Here is a 15,508-nt window from a genome sequence, read left to right as displayed (position 1 = left end):
ATGAATTGGAAATCTTTTTCAGGAGTTCCGTGTGCGTTTTGATTACTCTTCGCCATTTATCTGTAGCGGCCAGCAAGTTCTCAGTGATTTGATTTCATTCCTTGTCTTAATTAATCTGTGAATTATGAATTTTTGCATTTGTTTATTGGATTGCCTCAACGATTTTGAATTTCATATCCAATTCCAAATTCCAAATACCCGTACGACGACTTTCGTTGGCGTCGTTGCTTCTCAAGTGATAGATTTAAATGAGAATGCGAATGCGAAGGGAAATAAACGAGTTTCTAGATTTCATCAATAAATTGAACGCTGTGTGACTTTTGTTGAATTATCCAGTTATCGAGACCCTGTATAAAACGCGCTATAGTTACTGAACGATACGCCAGAATGGCTATACAATTTGCCATCGATCTTCCCCGCGAGCGAGTGAGTGCATAAATCCAAAACAAAATAAATGACACGACTTAATCCGCTTTCAGAACTGTGAAAGGTGCATCACTAAAAAATGGTTAAGTGAAATGATGCAACCACTCGGAAAAAGATGTTAAACAACAACAAAAAAGAAGCACTTCATTTATTATTTTTATGCGAAGTGTAGAGCAGCGACATCTTTTGTGTTCTTTTTTGTTGGTAGTGAAATTACTCTGACTAATAGATGCGCTACATTCATTTATTTGGGCAGGAACGCATGGGACTTCGAGCTGCTATCGAAGACATGGCAGGAATCTGGCAGGAATTTTATTCTTTCAACTTCTCTGACTACCCATTTGCGACCGTACCACAGTCTGGACCGTAAGATAACGCCAGAGAAGAAACTCTGTGAAAGTCAAAAAATTTCTTTGATTGCTGAACAGAAAAGTTTACAGAGACTGACGATTGTAGCTCAGATCCATTATATAAATATGGAGTGAACTCTTCGAAGACCTTTGTCCTTATTCATATACATCACTAAAACCTTCAATTTAAAGCTATGGGTCAATAGTCCCTACACACAGGTTAGTTTGGCATAATCGCCTATATCGCTGAACATCTATGTTAGAATATTGACGAGTGTATCAGAAGTCATGTTTATCCTGTCACAACTGCTGTTGATATTTGTGGGTCCTTCACCCATGTACATCCTATCTCAAACGCAAGGAGGTACATTCAGACTTGTCTCGGTTATTAAGTAGGACCTTACCATTGAGCTTTAAACTCCATTGAACTCTCCCCTAAAGTGGTGCTCGTGAAGTTCCCTATCATTGAAATCACATTTAAACTGGACTGCACTCATAAATATGGGAGAAGTTGCAGCTTTTACGCAAAAACCTAATCCTTTTTAGGAGACTTTCTTAAAGACATGCCTAAATAATTGAATCAGCTTTTCTTAGAACTAAAACAAAAATTTAAATTTTTTCAAAAGTGTTCCACTAATCCTATAATGGGCCACCCCAGAGGTTCGCATTTCCGCCTATTACACCGAAAGGCTGGGTTCAAATCCCGGCTTGAACATCATACACTTTTTCAGCTGTGGTTATTATCCTGCTAATGATGGTTATATTTGTGAGGGATCCTGCCATGTTAAAATTTCTCTGCTAAGTGCCGCTATAAGGCACGCCTTTCTGTCTCGCCATACAAAAGGAGTACCCTTTGCATTTACATCTACGATATGTATATAGGTTCCCCAAAATATCTGGTTCCTTGACCGTATGAAAGGTTAGCTACTTTACTATCCGCCAATTATTTTCATTTTGTCTCTTATTCTCTGCAGAATATTTGCCTAACAACCATTAAATGTGGAGAAAAGAATGGAAGAAATCTGACCGAAAATATCAGAAAGCTGACATCAGGACGCTCAGCAAAAAATGTTTTCTGGGATGCCACCACAACCATCGCAAACACTAGATCTCTATCGAACCAAACTTATTTATTACAAAAATTTCAGTTGAGCCGCCAAATTTGTGGCCTCTTTCTCATGGCTTAATTAATCTCGTTCGCGGGACAACTGTAGCTCGGGGGGTTCGCATGTGGGTTTAAATCACGGCGAGAACATCAGCAATCATTATCAGTTGTGGTTATCTCCTCCTTGTGTTGGTAACACTTGAGATGTGTTAACCTTGGGTAATCAGCCATGAAAACATTTCTACTTGTGCTAGTGTTGTTGTGAAACGCTGTTCGGATATGGCAATAAGAAGTAGGTCCCTTATCATTGATACTAAACTTTAATCGGAACGCACTCATTGATATAAGGGAAGTTTGGCCTGTTCCTTTATGTTCATCATTGGTCGTAGTAATTCGTTAACTGCTCGTAGCGCAAAAGAAAGTCCTTAATTGGTTTATAATCGGTCTATGCACCATAAGTGTGTTCAAAACAGTGTATCAGGCACTGGACGTGGTAAACGATAGTCATGGGGGATATACCAGGTTACAGACCGAATACTAACTATGGATATTGAACATAATAACAAAACACAATGTTCAAAATTTCAGCCTAATTGGATTACCATTGCAGCTTCTAGGCCTCAAGATGGCAAATCGGGAAGATCGTTTTATATGGAAGCAATATCAGATAATAGACCGGGTCAGACAATATTCGGCACAATTTTTGGCAATCGTAATAGAACACTACGTTCAAAACTTCACCACGTGCTGAATCGCACAATAATTGCGGAGCTCAAGAGTCTAAGGTCCCAAGAAGTCAAGTCGAAGGACCCATTTATATGGAGGTTATATCTAGATCAAAAACGATATGTCCCAATCCCCAACGACATATATCAATAAGAAGTTTTCGTGCAAAATTACGAGCGGGCAGCTAAACGCATCCGACCACTAACGCGAATTCCATAGACGGACGGAAAAAACGGAGGGAAAATGCTGGATGTGCTTAGAATGTAAAGACGATCAGAAGTATGTACACATTATGGGGTGGTACATCAATATTTTGAGATGTTACAAACGGAATGACTAGTATACTCCCCATCCTATGGTGGCGGTTGAAAAAATCCACCGGAAATATTAGTGAGGAGGGGCATGGAAAAACCCGGAAGCGATTCTGGATCGAACGGTATACTAAGCAATCAGTAGATCTACATCGGTTCCCCCAGAGGTTTATAGCTTATTAAATTTGGAGGCCACCGTAGCGCAGAGGTTAGTATTTTCGCCTATGACGTTGAACGCCTGGGTTCGAGTCCTGGCGAGACCACCAGAAAAAGTATTCAGCGGTGGTTTTCCCCTCGTAATGCTGGCAACATTTGTGAGGAACTATGCCATGTAAAACTTCTCTCCAAAGAGGTGTCGCACTGCGGCACGCCATTAGGACTCGGCTATAAAAAGGAGGCCCCTTATCATTGAGCTTTAACTCGAATCGGACTGCACGTCCTTCCTTAGTGGAATGTTCATTGTTTATAATACAAACTGAATCAGTTACCTGCACCCTGTAACTATGCAATGTCATGTCATGTCATGGTGTTTATTTAGTTTCGAACATCACTATGGCGTTTTATTCGCTTTTATATATACGCGCATACGCGTATTGTTACATTGGTTCATATTGTCTTAGATCGGCGTTAATTGGAAATTTAAAGCAAATCTATAACAATTACGACCAGAATGTGTTTAGAGATAGCCAACTATAGAGTGGCGACCTTAAAGTACCTTTGCCCTTTTTGAAAAGAATTTCCCCAAATTGAACTTGACATTTGTTCGTCGATTACTGAATGACTTGCCACTGTTTTCTGTTCTTTTTTTTTGTTAGCCACCTCTCTTGAAGGTGGACATTTTCAATGGATTGAGAGATTACATCCAGCTGATGGAAATATTTTTGCTGATATTCTATATTTTCATTGTCAAATGTCGTTTCACCTAAGAAGACAGTTGTTTAATTAACACAGCAATGGATGCATAAAGGATTTCCCCCATGTCGCCGCAATGGCATTCATTCAAATTTAGATTTTTTTAAATGGATTCGTCGTTGTGTGCCAACTAGAAAAGTGCGAAAATTCAACACTCAGGTGACTCATCATCCATTGGCAAACAGCGCCAGTGAGCGTCGTCATGATGATCAATGCCGCCGTTGTTTTCTTGATCGTTTTTCCTTTGGCTTCTTTTATTTTGTTATTCATTTTCGTTTATTTTAGTGATTTTTTTGTGTTTTTTTTTTTTTTCGGGAGGTTTTTATTGGACTTTGGTTGTTGCTGCTGTTTTTGTTGTTGAAAAGATGCCAACTGTGATGTTTGTTGGCCGCCGCTTTGTTATGAGTGTGGTGTGATTGTGCCACCTTTTGTGGGATTATAATTCGGTGTAACCGAATTTTCTTTTTGATTTGATTTTAAGAATGTAAGACGATTTGATAGCCGTTTCCAATTGTTTTCTTTGATGCCATGGATTTGTCTGAATGTAGGTTGTTGTGGTTCCCGAGTCACTCTCTCATCATTTCATCATTATCTGTCCTGCGTTCTGTGTGTAATTTGAATATCTGAACTTTGCTCAAAATTTCCATTCAGGCATTTGGTCTCCAAAAAATCAAACACCATCATCCTCAATTTCGAATCTGAGTGACATTAAATCAACGCCGCCGACTCCACCACCATTACCATCACACTCTGTTTGGACACCGCAGCAGTCACCTCAATCCAGCCGCAAGGAGTACAAGCCGGTACACTTTGAGTCTCCGATTCTTTCGCGCCGTCGCCTGCATTCCTCATCCTCGGACTCACCACTGCCACCTTGGATTTATAAGAACGCCGGCATTCAAAGTCCAAATAGTTGTATGAATCTAAGTACGCCGCCGTCTACGACAGCCCAAGATCAGGATTCAACAGACTTTGTACCCTTCGGTGGACGTTCTGCAAGTGTTTTGGACAAAATAAAAAGTAAATTGAAAAGACAACGATATGAAATGGTCCATTCCATAGAGGCAGAGACAGAGTCAGCATCAATTTTTTTCTGGAAATAAAGATGGGTTCATGTCTGGGCTATTGGTGAAGATGATATAAAAAGTCTTCAGGCAATAGCTGAAATGTTGATTGAAAAATTAAAGCTGATCCACATTACTTTCAGTTACCAATCTAGCCCAAAACAAATATTCAAAGAAATATCCATCTAAATTTCTCTTCAGTTCGAAACTTCTAAATGGCAGGGGATTTGTTAACCCATTAACGCCGAATGGGTAGGAAAACCCACAAATGAAATTGTCTTCGATTTATTCTAGCTCGATCTAGAAAATACTATCCCGAAGCGGTTTTCGTTTTGCAAAAAGTGAACGAACGAAATGGTTTTTGTCGTCATGTTTTGGGGAAAATTTTACTTGTCAAAAGCCCATAAATTACAAAGCTCCAAAACTCAAACAAAAATTGAGTTGAAAAATTCTGGAAGTTAGACTTCCCACAACCGTTTCAGGATCTTGTAGTGGGGGTCTGCTGTTAATGGGTTAAGGCGTGGATTCAAATCCCAGCAAACCATTTAAACACTGGTTGACAATGATTTTGTCAACCCTTTTCAATCTCTCTTCAGGAAACGTTTTTTCATTAAATTACAATCATGGCCAAGCTGAGTATGGTTAACTTCAACATGTTCTTTTTGATCTCCTCATATTCGCTTTGGCATTACTTTAATTCATCCATCTTCAAAGGGGAGTCGTAAAATTCTTACTTCCTCTCCTTCATATGCTGTCTTGGGAGTCTTGCCTCGAAATGTACTGTTATTGTCGCTTACATTTTTACATTTTCATCTCATCACGAATAGCTTTCGAAAGGTCTGCTTCAGCTTCGGACTTGTATGTGCGCCCCCAAACTAAACGTCTCACCAATAAAGGCCGACCTCTCTGCCGACCCAATGAAGTCAGTAAGTATCACAGCTCAGAAATTGCTACAGAGTAACAAATTCGGAATGTAACAACAAATCTCTCACCACTCTCACCGAACGACAGAACACACAGAGTAGACATTTAGAGTATAATCTCGAAAAACATGAATAGAAGCTCACAGGCCATCTACATACATGGATGGATAGATAGATCCAATATCGATATTCCAATGAATAACCCAATTCTATAGTCCAAATTTTTGTTTAGTTTTATCAGTGTGTTTAACCAATTATTCTGTATTGCATGCCACTGAAATGGTGGACATAACATTGAGAATTCCCAAAGTCTATGTCCGATTTATGTGTAGTGTATTTTGTAGAGAGATGGACAGTGCCGCTGTCACAATGTGATCAACACTAATCATTTAAGGCCTTTTGCAGTTTATAACGTCAAGCTCGAGTATATGAGTGAACCGGAAACGGAAAACGATCGCCCAAGAAAAATGGCCCAGTTGGGCAGGCGTCAGTACGATGGCATCGGCCCGATGACAGTGGACGGCATGCCCATTATCCTGAGATCGGTAATAGCCCAAGACAACTGAAATGCACTTCAACTGCCCTATCTTTGGAGTGTGTTGCCTGTGATATGCGGATAACTAAAGAAACGTATATGTCTTTTCTCTTTCCTTCTTCTCTACTTCATCTTCTCTTCTTCTTCTACTTGGTTGCACGTTACGCAGGAAGTAAAGGAACCACACCAGCACGAATGGTACAAACGTTTATATCAGACCATCCACAAGCAGAAACATGGCGGTAATTTAGAAAAAAACTTTCTTCTTTTATTAACCATTAACGACAAAGACGTCAAATGCAAAAAAAAAATCTACGAAAAAAGGGTTGCTATTAAAACCAGGGAATAACGAAATCTCAGGACAATAACGAATCGTATATTGCGCCGCTCTTTTTCAAAAAAAACAAATATTTTTGAAATTGCCTGACAAATGGTGTCTGTCCCATAGCAAGTTATATCACCTTTCCATTTTTTTGTTATTTATAAACATTTGCACATTTGGGTTTAATACGTTTTTTAATATTCACTCGCTGGGATTCTAATGCATACCCATTTACTATTGCCAACTGAAATGCAAAATGTTTTATGTTTTGGCGACAAATGAACTCGGAACTAGGCTTTAGGTTGCTACTTAATTTTTTTACAGAGAAAATCAAACTAAACACAGCAAAAATCTAACCGTTCTAACCGTTCGCCCTGTACAAAGTTTACCTATTTCGTACCTTTTTAGTACTTTTTTAGTACCTAATATACAAAAGTTTAAAAACTCATCAAGACAACTTTAGCCATAGTGTACTTTTGTACCAAAATTCATAGCTCTAGCTCGCGCTAGGCAAAAATCCATCATTTCGTGTTTTTGGTACTGTTTCATACCTTAACGTACGAATATCCCCAAATCCAAGACCAACATTCATGCTAAATTTCATGATTCTAGCTTTGGCCGTTTGGGCTGAGCAGTAATCAGTCGGTCAATTACGCGTCTCTTTCACAAGAAATAAAATTGTTTTTGTTTTTTTAATTTTAGACAAGTCATAAATTTGCTAATTGAAATTTGTTGAAACAATTTCAAGCGAATTCTTTCTGGGAAAATTTCTTCTTTCATTAACATGGGGAAAATTCCAAATCTTGTTTTTTTTACTGGTTAGGTCTCTTTGCATTTCAGTAGGCAATAGATTAAAATGCCATAAATTTTTAACATCTTACTAGTCGTATACCTCACAAATAGGGATTCTTTAGAGTGCGGTCGATAAATGCCAGTGATTGATTGTCTTGAAAATGGGGGAAGTCTTTCCCGCCACAAGGGAATCTCTCTCGCCTCACTGCAATTAAAATGCTGATCTCATTCCAAAATCAACACTTTGTGACAAATTGTCTGTGAACAGAGGAAAGACCGCTGATTATGGCTGCTGTTGACTGGCCCCATTTGTCACCGGTTGTTCTCATGTGTGTGGTGCTTTTTATGCTCATAAAAACATACAACGACACACACACAAACACTCCGATTCTTACAAATGTAGACTAGAAATACAATTAACATCTATCTACTGCCTGTGTATTTATTTGCATTTAATTACGTCTTCTATTTTCTACTTGACTCGTCTTCTTCATTAAACCAAAAACATCAAACAAACAAATAAAAATTTCTTTCTTTTATCATCTCGTGATTTTGCTCTCACATGGCTGACTGCGTTGCATTGGATATGCCGCGCGTTGCTTTTACTCTCGCTCTCTTGCTCGCTCGCCAATATGCACATCTGCTTCAACGTATTACGCGCCCTCTGCATCGTGTGTGCGTACGTATCCGATTATTGTCCGCTTGTAAAACATGCAAATCTGTTTGTACGTCGTTGTTGTGCAAACCTGCACACCTATACCCATGCGTGTGTTTGTGTGTGCGATGATTGATCTGTCACGTCTATGGCATTCGGTATCCACTCACATCAATCGCATAATCGGCGAACATCGTACGACGTCAACGAACATCCATCCATCCCCACACAGATGATTATGTGATCCGCTACAAATATCCAAGAGGTGATTCTTAACTATGATCTAATTTGTATGAGACACACACGCCAATACCCCAATAACACATACATATTTTACATATGCATAACTATGTGTGTGGTGCATGTGCATGCATTGTGTGTACATACAACTTAACGAAGCACCAATAGTAATGATACGCTCTCCCGAACAGGGGATATGTATGTGATTGATTAGTGCATAATAGGTTTATTATGTTTAACCAACCCGCCCAAGTACACACATTGTGTTGTGTCTATTTCTATGGATATTTTATTAAGCATATACATATGTACATGTGATCTGTGTGTGTGTGTGTGTATATAAATATCATTGTGAACTTTTAATGTTACGCTTGAAATAGTTTAATGGCTTTTCATATTAATTAATCCCCAAAGAACAAATTTTAGAATTATTTTGATATTTGCCTAATCGCCTGAAACGTTGACAAAAACAAAAATTCCATTAACAATTGTTTGCTAACACATCTAAACTAATTAAATATTTGTGTAATGGTGTTTACCCTTTAACTATTCAACTATCAAATGGAAAATGTGGTTGCGGACTCTAAGAAGAATAAACTCTTATTTAGGAAGCTCACACCAAACAAAGTCTATAGCAAAAAATCATGTGCTTTGAACATCACAGTTCTAATAAATAAGTTGTAGGCTATTAGCCGTCAATTTTAGATTAACTTAGTACATTTTTTTCCAACCTCCCTGTTCCCCAAAGTCTATGAAATTTGTTGGAGAGGTGAACATTACAATTTTAAGTTTAATAAGCGGAGGGCCGGTTTTACGCTTTGTTACGCATCATGTTGGTCTTCAGCCAGCATAACGGGCATAAAAACCTTTATAAAAAAATAATTTGAAATACAGCGCACAGCACAGCGTGCAGATATTAATCCGCCCCATGCCACTATGGACATTCACCTAAGCCAGTAATCGGCTTGTTGTGCGCTCTAACCTTTCTTTCTTACACTTCGTAAACAGTGAAATACCATATTCGTTCTATAAAAATTTGAACTTTAAGTTTAAAATTCTGATATATGGAAAACAAAAACGAAAATTAGATGCCATTTGCAAATAGGAACAAAATTGCAAAAGTGAACTGGCTTCGTTTTGTTTAGTTGACATTATCGCAAGTCCACTGCAATATTAATATATGCCATGTATATCTTCCACTTGGTCATGAAACGGTAGGAAGTGAATATGGTATGCAAAATAGTCGGCCATAAGTCACTATGGTAAACTTTCGAAATTTATGATATTTAAATTACAAAAAATGCTTTGAATTTGAAAATTAAACGAAATCAATCACACATTTTCACGTCAACAAGAAGAACATTATTTGTAAATTATCGTTTTTATTTTATGCAAAACTATACCTAGTAGAATGTCCTTTAAAGGTGTCCCTGTTTGACGCTTTTTAAAAATTTATACAAGCCTCTTTCTTCCACAATCCATTAAAAAGAACCTTAGCACTGATTGATGTAGTTTTCTTAATGCGATGTACTTGCATTTTACTTTTTCAGCAAACAAATTTTAAACGTAAACGATATTTAAAGTCTCTCGCAAATCCAATGAATTTTTGAAAGTATTTGCCATAAATGTTGTCAAAATATTAATTCTTTTTTTACTTTTCATTGTTTACGTTTTCTCTTATTTGCATCATTTCTCATTCACTTTTTGTTTTCGACAAGCAACACTACCTTCTGTTGGTGTATCATTATGACAAATTTAATTTTTATAATTTAAATTGAACATGTTCTGCGAATTTTATTCGAGTAGTACCCTGTTCCTATAAAAAACTTGAAATACCCACACCAGGGATTCGGTCGCAGCTAAGCGGGAGTGGCCGGATTGAGATTGAGATTGAAAACCATTCCCCTCCCATTCTGGCGCAAACTGGGGTGCTTCGCTTTAACTACGCCGCCCGCTCCAGCTGCCTGACCCAGACACAAGCGATCTGTTCCATACATCAATTTATATATTTTATTTTAAATAAAACACATAACTTGCATCGAAACACTTATCCACAGAACCGCAGTCTCTTCGAGTTCTGTTGGCCTTGCCTTGATTACCTACTTTTATAATATACTAAAATTTACATACATCCTCAACCCCATTCACATTATTTCTGTAGTAGAATATTTACTTCTTCCTCAATTTAAAAAAGCTTTGACAAACAGCGTATTTCGCATGTTCCTACTAAAATATTCTTTGCCATCCATGCTCGTACCAAGTGCCATATGTAAATACTTATGCAGAGTAGATTAGAGTAGAAGAGGATTTCCTGAATAGTCCTTACAAATTACCATGCATTAGGAATTGAATTGACTAACACGCAAACTACTGCCGCTGATTCGCCCCTTCACACAACTCATAAAACTAATCGCTAACCACACATGCTAACATTAGAGGGAAAAAAACATTTCCTTACAGCTTTAATCGTGTAGGTGTAGGTTAAATGCTTCATCTGGTATTAACCACAAACAAGCCGAACCGAGAATGTCTATTGCAATGCTTTCGCATAGCGCCATAGCCTGCTTTTGCACAAACACCTCTTCCCGTAGACCATGGGAATCCAATCCACCATTGAATCTATCTACGAATAATGATGACGTTTTGCTTTGTCCCATCCTCCTCACCTGTTTGTAGGTCGTAATCCAGGCAAAACCAATGGTTATTTGTCCGAACCGGAGCCAAGTTATGATTCTGACTATTCCACCGTTAAGTATCGTCCTGTGAACACGCAGCGTTTGCATTCGGTTTCGTCGGCATTGAATGTGCGCAGTAGCAACGACAAGTAAGTTATATTTTCCACAATCTCCTCCACCCTCGTAAGAAGCTTTGGCTACGATTGATTAATGATTTCAATGTTATTTTTGTTTCAGGATTTATGGTACATTGCCAAATCCTGTAAAAGCAGGAGTAAGCACGTACAAAAATCAACCAGGTCGTATAGAAGATTACGTCACTGGTCATTCATCGATTTCCGAAAAGGAAACGAAAGAAGTAAGTGCAGCCTCTCCCAGTGATATTCCACCATCCATACACTGATATGCATCCACACGTGTACACGTTTTCAAGCATCCCTTGTTTTGTTATGCTCGCCATTTCATATTCACTTCATGAACATCATCAATAGGACAGATAACCCATCAAAATGTCTACATGTATTCTTCCGAAATTTCTAACTTCCATTTTGTAAAGGGTGATTTTTTTGAGGTTAGGATTTTCATGCATTAGTATTTGACAGATCACGTGGGATTTCAGACATGGTGTCAAAGAGAAAGATGCTCAGTATGCTTTGACATTTCATCATGAATAGACTTACTAACGAGCAACGCTTGCAAATCATTGAATTTTATTACCAAAATCAGTGTTCGGTTCGAAATGTGTTCATTCACCGTAACGTTGCGTCCAACAGCATCTTTGAAAAAATACGGTCCAATGATTCCACCAGCGTACAAACCACACCAAACAGTGCATTTTTCGGGATGCATGGGCAGTTCTTGAACGGCTTCTGGTTGCTCTTCACTCCAAATGCGGCAATTTTGCTTATTTACGTAGCCATTCAACCAGAAATGAGCCTCATCGCTGAACAAAATTTGTCAAAATTTTAACACATTTCGAACCGAACACTGATTTTGGTAATAAAATTCAATGATTTGCAAGCGTTGCTCGTTAGTAAGTCTATTCATGATGAAATGTCAAAGCATACTGAGCATCTTTCTCTTTGACACCATGTCTGAAATCCCACGTGATCTGTCAAATACTAATGCATGAAAATCCTAACCTCAAAAAAATCACCCTTTAGTTGCATCCTGGTTCCTCTTTCCAAGCCTTCATAGTCTATAAAAATCGCTTTTTACTTGGATTTGGTTGCAAATGACTTTCTCCACAGAAGTAGCACCCCAGTTACGGTGCGAGACGTACTCATGGTATATGCTCTAAAGCGTCTTTTTTCGACGACCCTCAACATTTACCCAGATCGGTAAACTTACAAGATTTGCGATTCCCTTATTATGCAATTTATAAAATAGCTGGATAATTTATTAAGCGACACCTTTGGTGAACTCTAACGAAATGAGCCATCGATATCATGAGCCGCGTTTATGTTTCTCGCAATAATTGTATGATACATTGTGCAGTCGATTAAGTTCAGCCTTTGCTGTGGAAAGGTTCGGTACATTTCTTTTTAAATCACCTCCCGTCTTCCATTAAATGGTCATAAATTTCGTTAAAACTTCAAGTTACCGAAGGTCTCAGTGGATCTTTCTTTAAAGACTCAAAACAGTTTGGGATTTGGATTAACTGCGATTACTCGCATCAAACGCAAATTTCACTAACGCTTTAAAAAATGCTACAAATAACGGCTCTTTGGTGAGAGTTGTAAACTTTTCCCTTCTATTTTTTCCATTAATCCATTTTCATGCTCTAACTCATCAAATTTCATGGCCAAAGGCTGCTTGTAAACAAACTAAATCATCGCTTGACTGCACACTTAGCCAAATAGAACACTGAAAAAAAAGGATAGTGTCCGCAAGAAATTGCTCACGTGGAAACCTCAGATCAGTCTATAGCCTATATAGCATTGATCTGAATTCTATGAAGCGATTCATTTGGCAGATGCATCCTTTGAGGCTGCAATAGCAGCCACAGAACAGCGCATTATACGAAGTCATCTTCAGATAGCAATACAAAATCATTTCCTGGCGTTTGTTTGTTTGAATGATCTCGATTATCCTCTCATTTTTTTATTCGTTTTGCGTGCGTGTCATGGTTGCGTGCAATTAATTTTTACATTTCTCACTCATTTAATGAACCGCAATTATTTTATTCGAATTTTTTAGTGGTGGGACGAAGTAATGGACATCTTTAATGTGGTATGCATCATTTGCTTACTTACTTTACAATTCAATTAGTCTTAGTTAATTTTAAAGCCCTACTCCAAACGAAAAACAAACTTTAGCATACGCCACATTGGGCACATCGCATCAACATTAAACGAGGAAGGCCTTGGGGATGCCTAAAAACGAGCTTATGTTCATTTTCGCTAAGACAGTGCTAAAATACTGTCCGCAATTTGTCATAATAAAATTTTATAATTTTGCTAAATGTAAGAATGCAAAGTTTTTGGTTTGAAAACAAAACTAAAAATAAGCTAATTTTTCGGTACATCACTACATTTATATGAAAAAACAAAACCTATAAAAAAAATCCTTATTGCATAGTGGGCATCAGCAGAACTGGGATTTTATGGAAAAAAAATGTGAAATAATCAAAACAATGAAGCAGTTTACGAGTACAGAGCTGTTGTGCTTTTCCAAAGGAGTACAGATGTTTGTAGAGAGGCCACAGCATCACTGAGGTCTTACCCACAAGAACGATTAGAAGCACGACTGAGTATAAGACCCATTGCACTCTATATTCTAGACTGGTACCAAGGTTCCGCTTAGGGAACTCAGCAGGCTTAAAGAATACGGATGCATTTGCGGTACGATATACACTGAGAGATTGCTGCATAGAGACTCAGACTACCTGCCACCATTTATCTAAGTCTGAAAATTCATAGTGCTCGTCCTTGCACTAAAAAAGTGATGTGGGGAAATTTCCCGATGGATGGGGTGCAAATGCGATCTCCACCTTGATTATAACAAAACGACAGATGAACAAATGGCACAGAAAAGATACGCTGACAGATGGGCATGTCTAAGCCGAATCAAGATGAATTTCTCAGCCGAACCCTACATTTTATCACAACCACAGTAGACGAGAACGGTATCGTCCTTTTTTACCATGAGAGCCTTTAAAATGTGTACTTTGTTTAGGTATTTCATGCCAGGACTTAAAATCCTTAATTGGAACCCTTAGAAGGTATAACATACATAGGGCAAATATTGAAGAGGGATTGAGACTGAGATTAAGCGCAAAATGTATAGATCGTAAGCATATTCTACTCCCAAATACCTTACATTGGAGTCCTATATTGTCCCGATTACGACATGTAGTATTCAATGTAAATGTAGTATTCTTCTACTAAATACCTTTAATTTGCGTTCCATACTACACCGATCGGCCGACTTTTGAGAAGGGTGATGTGAGGTTACACCCTTTTACGATATCAAAAAATTATGTAGCCTGTCATGCTTTCCACACCGTTCCACACAATCTGTGAAAATTTCAAGAAAATCAGTTCAGCCGTTTTCGATTCTATACGGAATAAATAAACAGACAAACAAATCCACTTTGACTTAAATGTATAGCAGAGATACGCTAAAGAAAAGCAATCCAAAATTTATTAGCAAATAGCTTTTCAAAACTTTGCATACTTTAGCGAAATTAGAACAAGTAAAAAAGTGTTAAGTTAGGCCGTGCCAAAGTTATATTCAAATATGGGCTGGTCTGGATCATATTTGATTCAGCCCCCGAGAACTCTTATACAAGTCACATTTTTTCTCTCAGCCAACACGCAGGGGATGTCCCCTATGAATGCAGTGCATTGCGTTGGCGAGAGAAAATTAGGAATTGGAGGGGGGAAAGGGTGTAGTGCTTATTGACATTTGTCTTAAATCTTTGGATGTCAAAGTAAGTGGGAAATATATTAGCCGGAAGTCGATTCCACATACGAACGGTTCGGGCAAAATAAGAATTCTCCCTATAATGCATTGTGCGGTGCGCTGGCCAATCAATTACAAACGGGTGTGAGCGTCTAGTATCCCTGACATGGATCCTTACATCAGGAATAAGAAGAAGAATATCAGACGAACACACACCATGAAAGTACCGATAGAACAGCGCCAAATAACCCACATTGCGACGATGATGAAGGGAGGCAATAGAGTTGAATACCCCACTGTCCCCAATCGACGCCATCGCTCTCCTCTGTACACGGTCCAGTATCTCCAGGGATGATTTAGAAGCTCCATGTGAGTTGTAATCCGTTTTCGGCCTTATGAAAGTAGTGTAGATGTTAAGAAGATCAGCCGGAGTGAAATAATTCTTACATCGCTTTTAATAGCATTAAGAACCTAAATTGGAAGCTCGGTCTACTTGTCATCAATATCTAAATAGGGTCTAATCTGAATCATATTCGGGTCGGATGACGGGAAGCTTAATCGGGTAA

The 15,508-nt window shown here is 38.4% G+C and overlaps 1 protein-coding gene and 1 long non-coding RNA gene across 32 annotated transcripts in view; one reads left to right on the top strand and one right to left on the bottom strand.

Moving 5' to 3' along the window:
• Nucleotides 1–15,508, top strand: part of LOC106084566 (vinexin) — a 96,882-nt gene that overhangs the window by 52,092 nt on the left and 29,282 nt on the right. For 15 of the 30 annotated variants that reach the window (XM_013248343.2, XM_013248342.2, XM_013248345.2 and 12 more), the window contains 8 exons: nucleotides 4,482–4,850; nucleotides 5,722–5,820; nucleotides 6,223–6,362; nucleotides 6,522–6,594; nucleotides 8,354–8,386; nucleotides 11,038–11,185; nucleotides 11,274–11,394; nucleotides 13,236–13,268. In XM_013248343.2, the coding sequence (XP_013103797.2) occupies nucleotides 4,482–4,850; nucleotides 5,722–5,820; nucleotides 6,223–6,362; nucleotides 6,522–6,594; nucleotides 8,354–8,386; nucleotides 11,038–11,185; nucleotides 11,274–11,394; nucleotides 13,236–13,268 (1,016 nt within the window). The remainder of the gene's footprint in view (nucleotides 1–4,481; nucleotides 4,851–5,721; nucleotides 5,821–6,222; nucleotides 6,363–6,521; nucleotides 6,595–8,353; nucleotides 8,387–11,037; nucleotides 11,186–11,273; nucleotides 11,395–13,235; nucleotides 13,269–15,508) is intronic. The other 15 variants (XM_059368946.1, XM_059368941.1, XM_059368940.1 and 12 more) reach the window with 6 other exon arrangements.
• LOC106084569 (uncharacterized) overlaps nucleotides 1–15,508 on the bottom strand; it is a 33,359-nt gene that overhangs the window by 13,005 nt on the left and 4,846 nt on the right. The gene's annotated exons all lie outside the window — the stretch shown is intronic.

Source organism: Stomoxys calcitrans, chromosome 5, assembly GCF_963082655.1.
Source record: "Stomoxys calcitrans chromosome 5, idStoCalc2.1, whole genome shotgun sequence".
NCBI classification, from domain to species: Eukaryota; Metazoa; Arthropoda; class Insecta; order Diptera; family Muscidae; genus Stomoxys; species Stomoxys calcitrans.
Note: the sequence above shows the minus strand (reverse complement) of the source record. Positions and strands in the feature narration are given on the sequence as shown.